Source organism: Gigantopelta aegis, chromosome 3 (assembly GCF_016097555.1).
Source record: "Gigantopelta aegis isolate Gae_Host chromosome 3, Gae_host_genome, whole genome shotgun sequence".
NCBI lineage: Eukaryota > Metazoa > Mollusca > Gastropoda > Neomphalida > Peltospiridae > Gigantopelta > Gigantopelta aegis.
The window spans coordinates 41,603,518-41,617,927 of record NC_054701.1 but is presented as its reverse complement, the minus strand read 5'-3'; the positions used below and the strand labels follow the sequence as shown (position 1 = coordinate 41,617,927).

The following is a 14,410-nucleotide window of genomic DNA, read 5'->3' as shown; positions in this document are numbered from 1 at the left end:
GTACGACAGCGGTGGGTATGCTAAACTCGTTGTGTGATGAATGGGAGCGCTGCACGCACCGGTGTTTATCGAAAGGACGCAAGAGGTGACCAAGAACGTGATTTTCGTGGATGTTTTCAGGAATGTGATTTCAGCGATTCAGCTAAATATATTTTGTGTTGGTTGTATGTGTTGGACATACAAGTCTATGTTGACACCACATTAAAAAGCAAACACGATTTTTGTGACAGTGATTTAATTTTTTTAATTTATCATAGTTTGACACCCAATAGCCGATGTATTTATCCGTGCTGGGGTGTCGTTAAACATTCATTTATTAATTCATTCATTCATTTGTGAAAGTGACTTTTGTGATGCTACTTTCGGGAATGTGATTTCTGTGATTTTACTTTCGTGAATGTGATTTTCGTGGATGTAATTCTATTGGATATTTCCATGACAACATGTTTGATAATCCGCACGAGATGTGTCACATACATATAATGGTAAACAGTTATTTGTTCACAATCTCAAAATGTCTATTTCATTTTATCTTGACTGATATATTCATATATTTACTTACTTGCAGATCCGGGGCTGTATGTAGCCCAGTGGTAAAGCGCTTGCTTGATGCGCGGTCGGTTTGGGATCGATCCCGTTGGTGGGCCCATTGGGCTATTTCTCGTTCCAGCCAGTGCACCACGACTGGTATATCAAATGCCGTGGTATGTGCTATCCTGTCTGTGGGATGGTGCATATAAAAGATCCATTGCTGCTAATGGAAAAAATGTAGCGGGTTTCCTATCTAAGACTATATGTCAAAATTACCAAATGTATGACATCCAGTAGCCGATGATTAATAAATCAATGTTCTCTAGTGGTATCGTTAAACAAAATAAACTTTAATAAACTTTATTTGCAGCTCTAAACAGCGCTCATTACTGGACATGGTATTTGCTATTGAAAAAATCAAATGTAGCGTGTTTCTTCTAAAGCTATATGCAAGAATCACCAATGTTCTCTTTACTTTAAATATTTGTCATTTTATTTTCAGTATGGTCAGATTCACTGTGTGGTTCGTGAGTTGATTCAGGTAAAGTTTGGAGAAGAGACTTGGGAGAAAGTACTGTAAGTATATTCAAGTTTTATTTAAATTATGTGTTTTAGTTGTTATGTATTGTGTGGCCCAACAAAAACAGATAATTCTACTGAATATGGAATTGTATAAAACAGAAATAAAATAAAATAAATAACGTATGGAAGGAAGGAAGGAAATGTTTTATTTAACGATGCACTCAACACATTTTATTTACGGTTATATGGCGTCGGACATATGGTTAAGGTCCACACAGATATTGAGGGAGGAAACCCGCTGTCGCCACTTCTACTCTTTTTGATTAGCAGCAAGGAATCTTTTATATGCACCATACCATAGTCAGGATAGCACATACCACGGCCTTTGATGTACCAGTCGTGGTGCACTGGCTGGAGCGAGAAATAGCCCAATGGGCCCAGTGACGGGGGTCGATCCCAAACCGACCGCGCATCAAGCGAGTGCTTTACCACTGGGCTACGTCTCGCCCCAAATAACGTATGGGGACTGTAACTTTGATATTTCACACCCATTACTATGTGGATATTTGTTACCTTCAGTGAAAATGTGCACGTATTGCCCTCCTGTCTGGTGTCGCATTTTTGACAATTTTTTGTTTACTTAAAATTTTGAATCTTGAATATTTGACCTATGAGTCTAAACTTTTCACTGAAGGTGGAAAATATCAATATAGTAATGGGACTGAAATAGCAAAATTACAATCCCCATGTTTTTTTTAATAATTCCATAGTCAGTAGGACTATAGCTGTTTTTTGGACGAGGCACCCAATTTTCATTTCCATATCGTAAGCATCCTAAGTTCAGAATACATCATAAGAATTGATACTTCGGTATATTGTCTAACGTATCATCACCGTTATTAATAATATTATATACATGTTATACGGTGATGCATATTCCGTAATGCACTTCAGACAATGATGTATAGGCATGTTAACACAGCATTACCGAGCTATACGTGTTTGACAATGCTTTATTATATAACATTTTGTGAAATATCAGTGAAATAAAAGTGTTATCAGTCACTCAGTGATGATAAAGTGTTATCAGTCACTCGGTGACGATAACACATTTTAGAGTGAACATTTCGCTATTTCACTCTAAAATGTGTTATCGTCACTGTAGAAAGTGTTATCTTCACTGTAAGAAAGCCGGAACTATTTTGCTGCTGGAATTTAGAAATAAAGGAAAATTGCCAAAAGTTATATAATAAATAGAAAATTTCATGGTTTTTTGTCAAATGTGATTTATATCTCATCTCGTGAAATTTGCAATCATATCACACTCGTCGCGCAAGCGCGACTCATGAAATATGATTGCAAAATTCACTCACTAAGATATAAATCATATTTGACAAAAAACATGAAATATCCTCTATATATTTATTTGTAAGCAAACGTTAGTACCAGTAACACATTATCATAATATATATTTTATTCACTGATACTTTAGCGCAGTATTGCCGGAAACGTTCCCTATTCATTGTTTTCGACGTAATTTGATTTTCAAACCGGTGTTTAAAGCGATATACTTGTACATAGTCACATTCGTTTTATAGTCATGTCACAAACTTGTATACAATATAATTGGACTCTTTCGTGGATATATTTATGATTGGGGTTTTTTACTATACTATAAGACGGTTGTTTGGTTTTGGCGAACTTGTCTTCTTTTTGTCAGGAATGAGTCTCATTTAGACAAAAGTCAGGATTTCCTGGTGTTTAAACATTATGAAGATGCTCTAACCTTTCAGCTTATTGGCGCTGTAAGCAAAGTTTTAGGTAAGTGTTACGTGCATTCATTGATACGAAATATTGTAATTCTGTCAACTGATTAACTCTAACTCTCTCTCTCTCTCTCTCTCTCTCTCTCTCTCTCTCTCTCTCTCTCTCTCTCTCTTTGTCTCTCTCTCTTGTCTCTCTCTCTCTCTCTCTCTCTCTCTCTCTCTCTCTCTCTCTCTCTCTCTCTCTCTCTCTCTCTCTCTCTCTATATATATATATATATATATATATATATATATATATATATATCCGTCTCTCTCTCTGTCTGTCTGTCTGTCTGTCTGTCTCTCTCTCTCTCTCTCTCTCTCTCTCTCTCTCTCTCTCTCTCTCTCTCTCTCTCTCTCTCTCTCTCTCTCTCTCTCTCTCTCTCTCTCTCTCTCTCTCTCTCTCTCTCTCTCTCTCTCTCTCTCTCTCTCTCTCTCTCTCTCTCTCTCTCTGTCTGTGTGTGTGTGTCTTGTTTGTATTCGCTCACGTCTCTCGAGCCCCACGATCATGTTGACTGTTTTTGTTCTTGCATTTTGTACTTGTTTTCTTTCCGTTTCTCATTGTTATCTGAAGAAAAAGCTTTTCGGTAAATATTTTATCAAACCGAATATTGTCCAAAAACAAACTCCATTATAGTTATGTTATATTTCTGTGTCATATGTTTAATATTTACACCATCATTTAATCCATTCTCTTTGAATCCAAATGTAATTATTAATGATGTTATTACTACAACAATCATTAGGTTTTTGATATGTGGAAATGATTGCTTTAGATGCTGATAAGAGTGGACAATTGATGAGAAATAAGTAAACAACTGGCAGCAGCTGGCCTATGTTACAATCACTCTCCTGTGTTTGCTCCTACCGAAAGAAGGAAGCAAGGAAATGTTTTATTTAACGACGCACTCAACACATTATTTACGGTTATATGGCGTCAGACATATGGTTAAGGACCACACAGATATTGAGGGAGGAAACCCGCTGTCGCCGCTTCATGGGCTACTATTTTCGATTAGCAGCAAGGGATATTTTATATGCACCATCTCATAGACAGGATAGCACATATCACGGCCTTTGATGTACCAGTCGTGGTGCACTGGCTGGAGCGAGAAATAGCCGCATGGGCCCACTGACGGAGATTGATCCCAAACCGACCGCGCATCAAGCGAGCGCTTTACCACTGGGCTACGTCTCGCCCCTTCGAACAATAGAACCGTTTTGACTAACATTACGTGTTCAATATATTTTCGTGTTTAGATTATCAATATTTGTATAAACAAACAAACAAAATTGTTTTGTTTAACGACACCACGAGAACTCATTGATTAACTAATCATCGGTTATTTTATGTCAAACATTTTGTAATTCTGACTTGTAGTCATCAGAGAAAACCCGCTACATTTTTACTAATGCAGCAAGGGATATTTTATATGAACTTTCCCACAGACTTGAAAGCACATACCACGCCTTTTGACCAGTTGTGGTGCACTGGTTGGAACGAGAAAAAAATCCAATCAGTTGAATGGATCCACCGAGGTGGATCGATCCTGCAATGCAAGCACCTGAAGTGAATATTCAACCGACTGAGGTAAATTCCGCCACCTGTATACACAAGGTCTTTGTTACTGTCCTCATGTTTGTGGTAGCCCAAACCGGATTCTACCTTCCAATAATTTCGTACGTACGAAAACAAATATATAATAGTGTATGGAATTTCTAACTCCCACCTGCAAATTTCCCACAATATCACTTCTCAATATTGTCTACAGACGAGCAAATGTTTATTTAAAAAACACCATTAATTTTTGTACACCAGTATTTTAATATCGGTTTACTTTGCAGCTCTTAGCATGGAGACGGTTCTCGAGGTGTTCGGGGACTACTTCCTCACCTACTGTCTCAAACACGGCTACGACAAGATGCTCAAGACGCTGGGGGGAGATATTCGCAGTTTTATACAGAACCTCGACTCCCTACACTCCCTGCTCGCTCTCAGCTACAAAAATATAGTGGCTCCCTCTTTCAGGTAAGTACTCTTTCTTATCCTCAGCTAAACAAATATAGTGGCTCCCTCTTTTGGGTAAGTACTCTTTCTTATCCTCAGCTACACAAAATACAGTGACTGCCTCGTTCAGGTGTGTACTCGTTTTCTAATTTATCTAGTAACTCTGAACCTCGACTCCCTACACTCCCTGCTCGCTCTCAGCTACAAAAATATAGTGGCTCCCTCTTTCAGGTAAGTCAGGTCAGATCAGGTCAGAGTGTTTAACGTGCACATTCAGAGCAAGCTGTTGTAGTGCACGCCTGTCCTGGGCACAGGTACCGACCTCGGCCGGCTACTCCGTCCAGGACAGGAAAGGAATGGGGCGGGTTGGAGGGGGGGGGGGGACCGCCTGCACGGGCAGGTGCAAGGGAGCACCAGCAGTCCGACCGGGGTCGGTAACAGGCGGAGGGTGGAATTTGGAATGTCCCGTAGGGTTATAGCCAAAGAGAAATGGTGAGCATTTCTGTGAAGCAAGTTAGGCGCAGATTAGTATTATTTTCTCGACTCCCTACACTCCCTGCTCGCTCTCAGCTACAAAAATATAGTGATTCCCTCTTTCAGGTAAGTACTCTTTCTTAACATCATCTAAAATATTGGTATTAAATAAGTGAGAGACTATGTTGGTAATGTGCAATTCGCCCCCCCCCCCTCCCCCTCACACATACACATACACATACGATTCGCTATTTTGAATTAATAAGTGCTATTGCAGCCTTGATCGTATAATAATATAGGTGTGAAGCAGCTAAATCATTTATTTATACATGTATATCATGGTTTTGATACACGATCCGTCGATTATGGCTATTTGGTTATTTTGATATTTGGTCTAGAAAGTTAACTGGAACCAGAAGTAGTAACGAGGCCTCCTTGCTAAAACCGGCATCCACCAAGTACTTGGGAAATGGGTTAATGCATGCTCAAACCCCGCGAACACCTGCATCTTTATTCCATGACCATATGTTTGACATCTAATAGCCGATGATTAATAAATCAATGTGCTCTAGTGGTGTCGTTAAACAAAACAAAATTTAAAAACTTTATTCCATTAAGCCGTGTTTTATCAGGTTAGGTCAGGTCAGAGGGTTTTACGTGCATATAAAGAGCAAGATGTTGTAGCGCACGCCTGTCCTGGGCGCAGGTTCCAGCCTCGTCCTATTCCTCTGTCCAGGACAGGAGAAGGTTGGGTTGGTGGTAGAAGGGAGCGCCTGCACTGACAAGTGCAAGAGAGCACCAGCAGCCCGACCGGAGTCGGTAACAGGTGGGGGCTTGGTTTTGGTGCTATGGAATTTGGAATGTCTCGTAGGATTAATGCCAAAGGTAAAAGGTGTGCAGTTTGAATGAAGGAAATTGGGCGCATTTTTGAAAGAGGGTCTGTTTTTGAGCATGTTGTATTTTATTAAACCAGCTTTGGAAGTGGTAGTCCTCCTTCAGTCGGCACAAGAAGGGTGTAACGTCCTGTAAGGCTCTCCTGTGTAGTGGCAGTCTTCCCTCAGGCGGCACAAGAAGGGTGTAACGTCCTATAAAGGCTCTCCTGGTGGTGGCAGTCCTTCCCCGTGCGGCACATGAAGGGTGTAACGTCCTGTAAGGCTCTCCTGTGTAGTGGCAGTCTTCCCTCAGGCGGCACAAGAAGGGTGTAACGTCCTATAAAGGCTCTCCTGGTGGTGGCAGTCCTTCCCCGTGTGGCTCATGAAGGGTGTAACGTCCTATAAAGGCTCTCCTGGTGGATGTAACGTCCTATAAAGGCTGTCCTGGTGGTGGCAGTCCTTCCCCGTGTGGCACATGAAGGGTGTAACGTCCTATAAAGGCTGTCCTGGTGGTGGCAGTCCTTCCCCGTGTGGCACATGAAGGGTGTAACGTCCTATAAAGGCTCTCCTGGTGGATGTAACGTCCTATAAAGGCTGTCCTGGTGGTGGCAGTCCTTCCTCGTGCGGCACATGAAGGGTGTAACGTCCTATAAAGGCTCTCCTGGTGGATGTAACGTCCTATAAAGGCTGTCCTGGTGGTGGCAGTCCTTCCTCGTGCGGCACATGAAGGGTGTAACGTCCTATAAAGGCTCTCCTGGTTGGTGTAACGTCCTATAAAGGGTCTCCTGGTGGTGGCAGTCCTTCCCCGTGTGGCACATGAAGGGTGTAACGTCCTATAAAGGCTCTCCTGGTGGTGGCAGTCCTTCCTCGTGTGGCACATGAAGGGTGTAACGTCCTATAAAGGCTCTCCTGGTGGATGTAACGTCCTATAAAGGCTCTCCTGGTGGATGTAACGTCCTATAAAGGCTCTCCTGGTGGTGGCAGTCCTTCCCCGTGTGGCACATGAAGGGTGTAACGTCCTATAAAGGCTGTCCTGGTGGTGGCAGTCCTTCCTCGTGTGGCACATGAAGGGTGTAACGTCCTATAAAGGCTCTCCTGGTTGGTGTAACGTCCTATAAAGGCTCTCCTGGTGGTGGCAGTCCTTCCCCGTGTGGCACATGAAGGGTGTAACGTCCTATAAAGGCTCTCCTGGTGGTGGCAGTCCTTCCTCGTGTGGCACATGAAGGGTGTAACGTCCTATAAAGGCTCTCCTGGTGGATGTAACGTCCTATAAAGGCTCTCCTGGTGCATGTAACGTCCTATAAAGGCTCTCCTGGTGGTGGCAGTCCTTCCCCGTGTGGCACATGAAGGGTGTAACGTCCTATAAAGGCTCTCCTGGTGGTGGCAGTCCTTCCTCGTGTGGCACATGAAGGGTGTAACGTCCTATAAAGGCTCTCCTGGTTGGTGTAACGTCCTATAAAGGCTCTCCTGGTGGTGGCAGTCCTTCCCCGTGTGGCACATGAAGGGTGTAACGTCCTATAAAGGCTCTCCTGGTGGTGGCAGTCCTTCCTCGTGTGGCACATGAAGGGTGTAACGTCCTATAAAGGCTCTCCTGGTGGATGTAACGTCCTATAAAGGCTCTCCTGGTGGATGTAACGTCCTATAAAGGCTCTCCTGGTGGTGGCAGTCCTTCCCCGTGTGGCACATGAAGGGTGTAACGTCCTATAAAGGCTGTCCTGGTGGTGGCAGTCCTTCCTCGTGTGGCACATGAAGGGTGTAACGTCCTATACAGGCTCTCCTGGTGGATGTAACGTCCTATAAAGGCTCTCCTGGTGGTGGCAGTCCTTCCCCGTGTGGCACATGAAGGGTGTAACGTCCTATAAAGGCTCTCCTGGTGGTGGCAGTCCTTCCTCGTGTGGCACATGAAGGGTGTAACGTCCTATAAAGGCTCTCCTGGTTGGTGTAACGTCCTATAAAGGCTCTCCTGGTGGTGGCAGTCCTTCCCCGTGTGGCACATGAAGGGTGTAACGTCCTATAAAGGCTCTCCTGGTGGTGGCAGTCCTTCCTCGTGTGGCACATGAAGGGTGTAACGTCCTATAAAGGCTCTCCTGGTGGATGTAACGTCCTATAAAGGCTCTCCTGGTGGATGTAACGTCCTATAAAGGCTCTCCTGGTGGTGGCAGTCCTTCCCCGTGTGGCACATGAAGGGTGTAACGTCCTATAAAGGCTCTCCTGGTGGTGGCAGTCCTTCCTCGTGTGGCACATGAAGGGTGTGACGTCCTATAAAGGCTCTCCTGGTGGATGTAACGTCCTATAAAGGCTCTCCTGGTGGATGTAACGTCCTATAAAGGCTCTCCTGGTGGTGGCAGTCCTTCCCCGTGTGGCACATGAAGGGTGTAACGTCCTATAAAGGCTGTCCTGGTGGTGGCAGTCCTTCCTCGTGTGGCACATGAAGGGTGTAACGTCCTATAAAGGCTCTCCTGGTTGGTGTAACGTCCTATAAAGGCTCTCCTGGTGGTGGCAGTCCTTCCCCGTGTGGCACATGAAGGGTGTAACGTCCTATAAAGGCTCTCCTGGTGGTGGCAGTCCTTCCTCGTGTGGCACATGAAGGGTGTAACGTCCTATAAAGGCTCTCCTGGTGGATGTAACGTCCTATAAAGGCTCTCCTGGTGGATGTAACGTCCTATAAAGGCTCTCCTGGTGGTGGCAGTCCTTCCTCGTGCGGCACATGAAGGGTGTAACGTCCTGTGAAGGCTTTCCTGGGTAGTAGCAGTCCTCCTTCAGGTGTAACAAGAAGGGTGTAACATCCTGTAAAAACTCCTTAGTGACAGTCCTCCCTCAGTCGGCACAAGAAGGGTGTAACGTCCTGTAACGGCTCTCCTGGTAGTGGCAGTCATCCCTTGTGCGGCACATGAAGGGTGTAATGTCCTGTATGGGCTCTCCTGGTAGTGGCAGTCCTCCCTTGTGCGGCACATGAAGGGTGTAACGCCCTGTAAAGGCTCTCCTGTGTAGTGGCAGTCCTCCCTTGTGCGGCACATGAAGGGTGTAACGTCCTGTATGGGCTCTCCTGGTAGTGGCAGTCCTCCCTTGTGTGGCACATGAAGAGTGTAACGTACTGTAAAGGCTCTCCTGAGTAGTGGTAGTCCTCCTGAAAACGAGACATCTGATAATGATTCACGAAACCATTCACGATTTTTGTAAATTTGTTTGAAGAAAAAAGTTTGTTTTGTTGAACGACACCACTAGCAAACATTGATTTTGCATTGTCCAGAGATACTGGGTTTTTATTATGAAAAACGGTTTTGTCATTCAGCATATTTGTTAGTGGTTAGTGAGAGTGAGAGTGAGAGTGAGAGAGAGAGTGAGAGAGAGGTTTTATTTGACGATGCGGTTATATGGCGTCAGACATGATTAAGGACCACACATATATTGAGAGAGAAAACCCGCTATCGCCACTATCGATTAGCAGAAAGGGATTTTTTGGGTAGTACATACCACGTCCTTTGATACACCAGTCGTGGTGCACTGGCTGGAACGAGAAATAGCCTAATGGGCCCACCGACGGGGATCGATCCCACGTCGACTGCGTATCGAGCGAGCGTTGTACCACTGGGCTACGCCCCGCCCCCTAGTGAGAGAGAAGTCTGTGTAATGTGGTTATACGATTATGGATGTGGATCCATGAATAGTGTGAGTTTTCCCTCCATAGCTCAGTAGTAAAACGCTCACTTGATGCGCAATCAATCTAGGATCGATCCCCATCGATGGGCCCATTTTGACTATTTTTCGTTTTAGCCAGTGCTCTACAACTGGTGTAACAAAGGCCGTGGTATGTGCTGTCATGTATGTGGAATGGTGCATATAAAATATCAATTGCTGCTAATGAAAAAGAGTAGTCCAATGTGTGGTGGCAGCGGGTTTTCTCTCTCAGTATCTGTGTGGTTCTTAACCATATTTCCAACGCCATTACAACCTTAATGTGTGTGTATCTTTAAATAAAACACCGGCCTCGGCGGCGTAGTGGTTAGGCCATCGGTCTACAGGCTGGTAGGTACTGGGTTCTGATTCCAGTCGAGGCATGGGATTTTTAATCCAGACACCGACTCCAAACCCCGAGTGAGTGCTCCGCAAGGCTCAATGGGTAGGTGTAAACCACTTGCACCGACCAGTGATCCATAACTGGTTCAACAAAGGCCATGGTTTGTGCTATCCTGCCTGTGGGAAGCGCAAATAAAAGATCCCTTGCTGCTAATCGGAAAAAGTAGCCCATGTAGTGGCGACAGCGGGTTTCCTCTCAAAATCTGTGTGGTCCTTAACCATATGTCTGACGCCATATAACCTTAAAAAAAATGTGTTGAGTGCGTCGTTAAATAAAACATTTCTTTCTTTCTTTAAATAAAAGATTCCTTCCTGTCTGCCATGTCTTGGGGAAAATGCATTCAAAAATATATTTTGCTGCCAATAGCGTGTTTCCTCTAAAGAGCAAAGGATTTCCTCTTCAGACTATGTGTCTCAGTGATCAAATGCTTCACATCAAAAGGCCGATGGCTAATTAATCAATGTACTCTAGTTGTGTCGTTAAACAATAATAAACTTTACTTCAATTAACCACCAAACCACAGAGGTAGTTCATCATACCAGTGGTCAGTCAATTAACGCACATAATGCTGTTAAACCATTTCACTTTAAAAATCAATGCGAAACAGTCGCACGAGACAAACTAATCCACAACGTGTCCAACTCAATATTTAACCGTGATTGCTTTCAGAATTTTCCTTTAAACAGTGCACAACAAATTCCTTGCCATTGTCTCAATCTGTCTATTCGTGTAAGGATTACGGGTCGTTTGCCATGTCAATCGTTCCATTATGGACTTGTTGGGACTTTCTCAAATGACAATTTTATTCACATTAGTACGTGGGTGTGTTATCGTTTAGTATTGACTACGTTCTGTAGTTAACCTCATTTTACTTAATGGCACTTTGCACAACGATGATTTATAAAAGTTCAGTATGCATCAGTACAACTAATTAAATAACGATTTCAGTCTATTAAGAATTCAATCTGTTGACACGGTAATTTTTGTTTTCTTTAATGACAGTGACACTACTAACGCATATTGATTAATTAATCATAGGCTCGAACAATTGTATAATTCTGACACGTACTCTTCGGAGGAAACCCGCTACATTTTCTCACTAGCAGTAAGATGTATGTTTAATAAAACTTCCTACAAACAGGGCAGCACATATCAGGGCCTTTCATATACATATATATATATATATATATATATATATATATATATATATGTGTGTGTGTGTGTGGGTGTATACATGGGTATATATATATATATATATATATATATATATATATATATAAATATATATATATATATATATAAACTCCAAAAGAAACGCGAATACGTAGATTGGAGGTTTTGAGTGCACTCATTGAAATACGTCCCAAAGTTCTTAAAATAATCGTTTCTATGAAAAACTTAAACAATTCGTAAAGATGAGATTTCATGTTATTGACATGTTAAAAATCGAGGTCGCATTGTCATTTGAAATGTCAAGGCCATGGCGCTTCTTCAATGGCGTCACATGCCACTCAAACATGTCCACTAATAGCGGGTGTGTCCGCCATTGCTGGCCATGACCGCCGCACACCTACCCATGGAGAGGAAGAGGTTCCTGATGAAGGCCCTGGGCACGTTGTTGTAGGTGTCCACGACGGCCTGGCGGAGCTGCTGCTGTGTCACCACGGGAGCAGGGCGTTGGTTCATCATGCGCTGAACCTCGTCCCACAAGTGCTCGATGGGGTTCAGATCCGGGCTTAAAGCTGGCCAGTCCATTGTGATGATGTTGTGCTGTGCCAGGAATGCCTGGGTGGCCCGTGCCGTGTGTGGCCTGGCGTTGTCGTGCTGGTAAACCATCTGACGGTGACCCGCGAAAAAAGGCACCACCACAGGCGTGAGCACTTCGTCGATGTAGCGCTGTGCTGTGACGCCCCTGCCGCGTCCTCGGCCGTTGTTGTCGAAGATGACAGGTTGTACACGACGTCCCCAGGATATGGCACCCCACAGCATGACGGAAGGCCCTCCCCAACGGTCCCTCTCCATAACACACGCGCTGTGAAGCGCTCACCTCGACGCCTCCACACCCTCATACGACCGTCGGCCCTATCTAAGCAGTAGCGGCTTTCGTCGGAGAAGACGATGTTCTGCCACTGTCGGTTCCGCCACTGTCGATGCAGAACAGCCCAGTTGTGTCGTGCAAGGCGGTGTCGCTGTGTGAGACGTTGTCCAATGTACGGTCGACGACAGTTCAGATGGATGGCGATCAGACGACGTCGTACCGTGGTGTAGGAATCGGGGCGGTTGTGGGTTCCCACTGTCTGCCGGGCTGTTGTGGTGGCTGGTACGAACCGATCACGCATGTGAGTTCGGACGATGTAACGGTCCTGGCGCTGTGACGTCACTCTGGGACGGCCGCTACGTGGACGGTCGACGACGTTGTTGTTCTGTAGAAATCGGTCTATGAGACGGTAGATTGTCGAGACATGGACACCGAAAGCACGTGCAACCTGCCTGGCATCCATTCCGGCTTCCAAATTCCCCAAAGCTCTATGTCTGGAATCAGCGTTAAGTCGTGGCATCGTTGTATCGCTACTCGTAAAATGAGTTGAACATTGCTGTCCGGCGTTTCTTTTATACCCAGGCCTGGTAGTGTTTCACGTGCAATTCGCATCTTTCATGATCCACCCGTTTTGCATTCCAGATCGATTTTGGTCGTCAATTTCAGCACGTGCGTGACGTCACACTGTACTCGTTTTTTTCATGCGTTATGTGGAATTGGATACGCTGACAAGATGGCTATTGGTCAACTTAATCGATTTGTACATAGTTTATTCAAATGTGGGTTTTTTAATATTTTAAAATGTTCGCGTTTCTTTTGGAGTTAAGTATATATACTACTCAAAAGAATTTAAGGGTCAGACGATATTTTCGACATTATTTTCTGAATATCAATTATATTAGCTAGACCATAATGTCACGCATGGTATTGTTCCATTTTGACGAAAGTGGGTCTAAGCAACCCATAAATGAATTAAAATCCACTGTCATTGGCACTGTCGACTAGTTGTAATGGCGAAAACATGCTTACATTTGCACGTAAATTAGGGCGAAAGCGAAAGGTCTGCCAAGTGCCCATAACTTGCTTTTTCACAAAGCGCTTCATTTGCACGCTTTGCACGTGTATTCCATGTTCCCAATGCTGAATTTCCGTATAATTGGAGCTTGCGTTCGTGTACGATGCACACTCCAAATTCGACAATGGTACGACTTCAACTGACTATCGAAGATCGAGGAAGGGCTATTGCTTGGCTTCAGGATAGAATACGCAAAGAAATGTTGCTCTGAGACTTGGTGTCAGTCAGAGTGTCGTTGGCCGACTGTGGCAACGGTACCAAGCATCGAATTCTGTTCGAAATCGTCCACGTTCGTGAAGACCCCGAAGCACTACAAATAGAGAGGACCGCTACATCACCAATATGGCTCTACGTCAACGCACAACCACTGCACGCCGATTACGTGACAATCTGCGGACTGCGACTGGAACTCGAGTGTCTGATCAAACCATACGCAATCGTCTGAGAGCCAATAATCTACGCTGCCGTCGCCAGGCTGTTCGACCACCACTCCTACCACGTCACAGAACGGCCAGACGTCACTGGTGCACGCTTCATCTGCGGTGGCAACGTGTTCAGTGGGGTCGAGTGATGTTCACTGATGAGTCCAGGTTTAGTCTCCAGTTCAACGACAGTCGGGTTCGTGTCTACAGACGTCCTGGGGAGCGCTTCGCTGACGTTAACGTTAGACAACGTCACCGGTTCGGTGGTGGCAGCGTCATGGTGTGGGGCGGCATCTCTATCCACCACAGGACCCCCCTCGTTTGTGGTGGATGGCAATCTGAATGGAATCCGCTATCTGAATGAGATTATCCGGCCGTTTGGTTCTCCCAGGCCTTCAGCAGATTGGCGGCGGGGCAGTTCTGCAGGATGACAATGCCAGACCCCACCGCGCCAGGGTGGTAACGGACTTTCTCAGACAACAAGGTATCGCCAGCATATTCGCCTGACTTGGCCCCAATAGAGCACGCCTGGGACGAATTAGGCAGGAGAGTTCGGGATAACCATGCCCCTCCGGCCAACCTTCA

The 14,410-nt window shown here is 44.8% G+C and overlaps 1 protein-coding gene across 1 annotated transcript in view; it reads left to right on the top strand.

Moving 5' to 3' along the window:
• The window catches only part of LOC121368650 (guanylate cyclase soluble subunit beta-2-like), a 58,122-nt gene that overhangs the window by 28,396 nt on the left and 15,316 nt on the right, over positions 1 to 14,410 (top strand). The window contains exons 2-4 of the mRNA XM_041493389.1: positions 1,034 to 1,107; positions 2,774 to 2,874; positions 4,668 to 4,887. Coding sequence (XP_041349323.1) covers positions 1,034 to 1,107; positions 2,774 to 2,874; positions 4,668 to 4,887 — 395 coding nt within the window. The remainder of the gene's footprint in view (positions 1 to 1,033; positions 1,108 to 2,773; positions 2,875 to 4,667; positions 4,888 to 14,410) is intronic.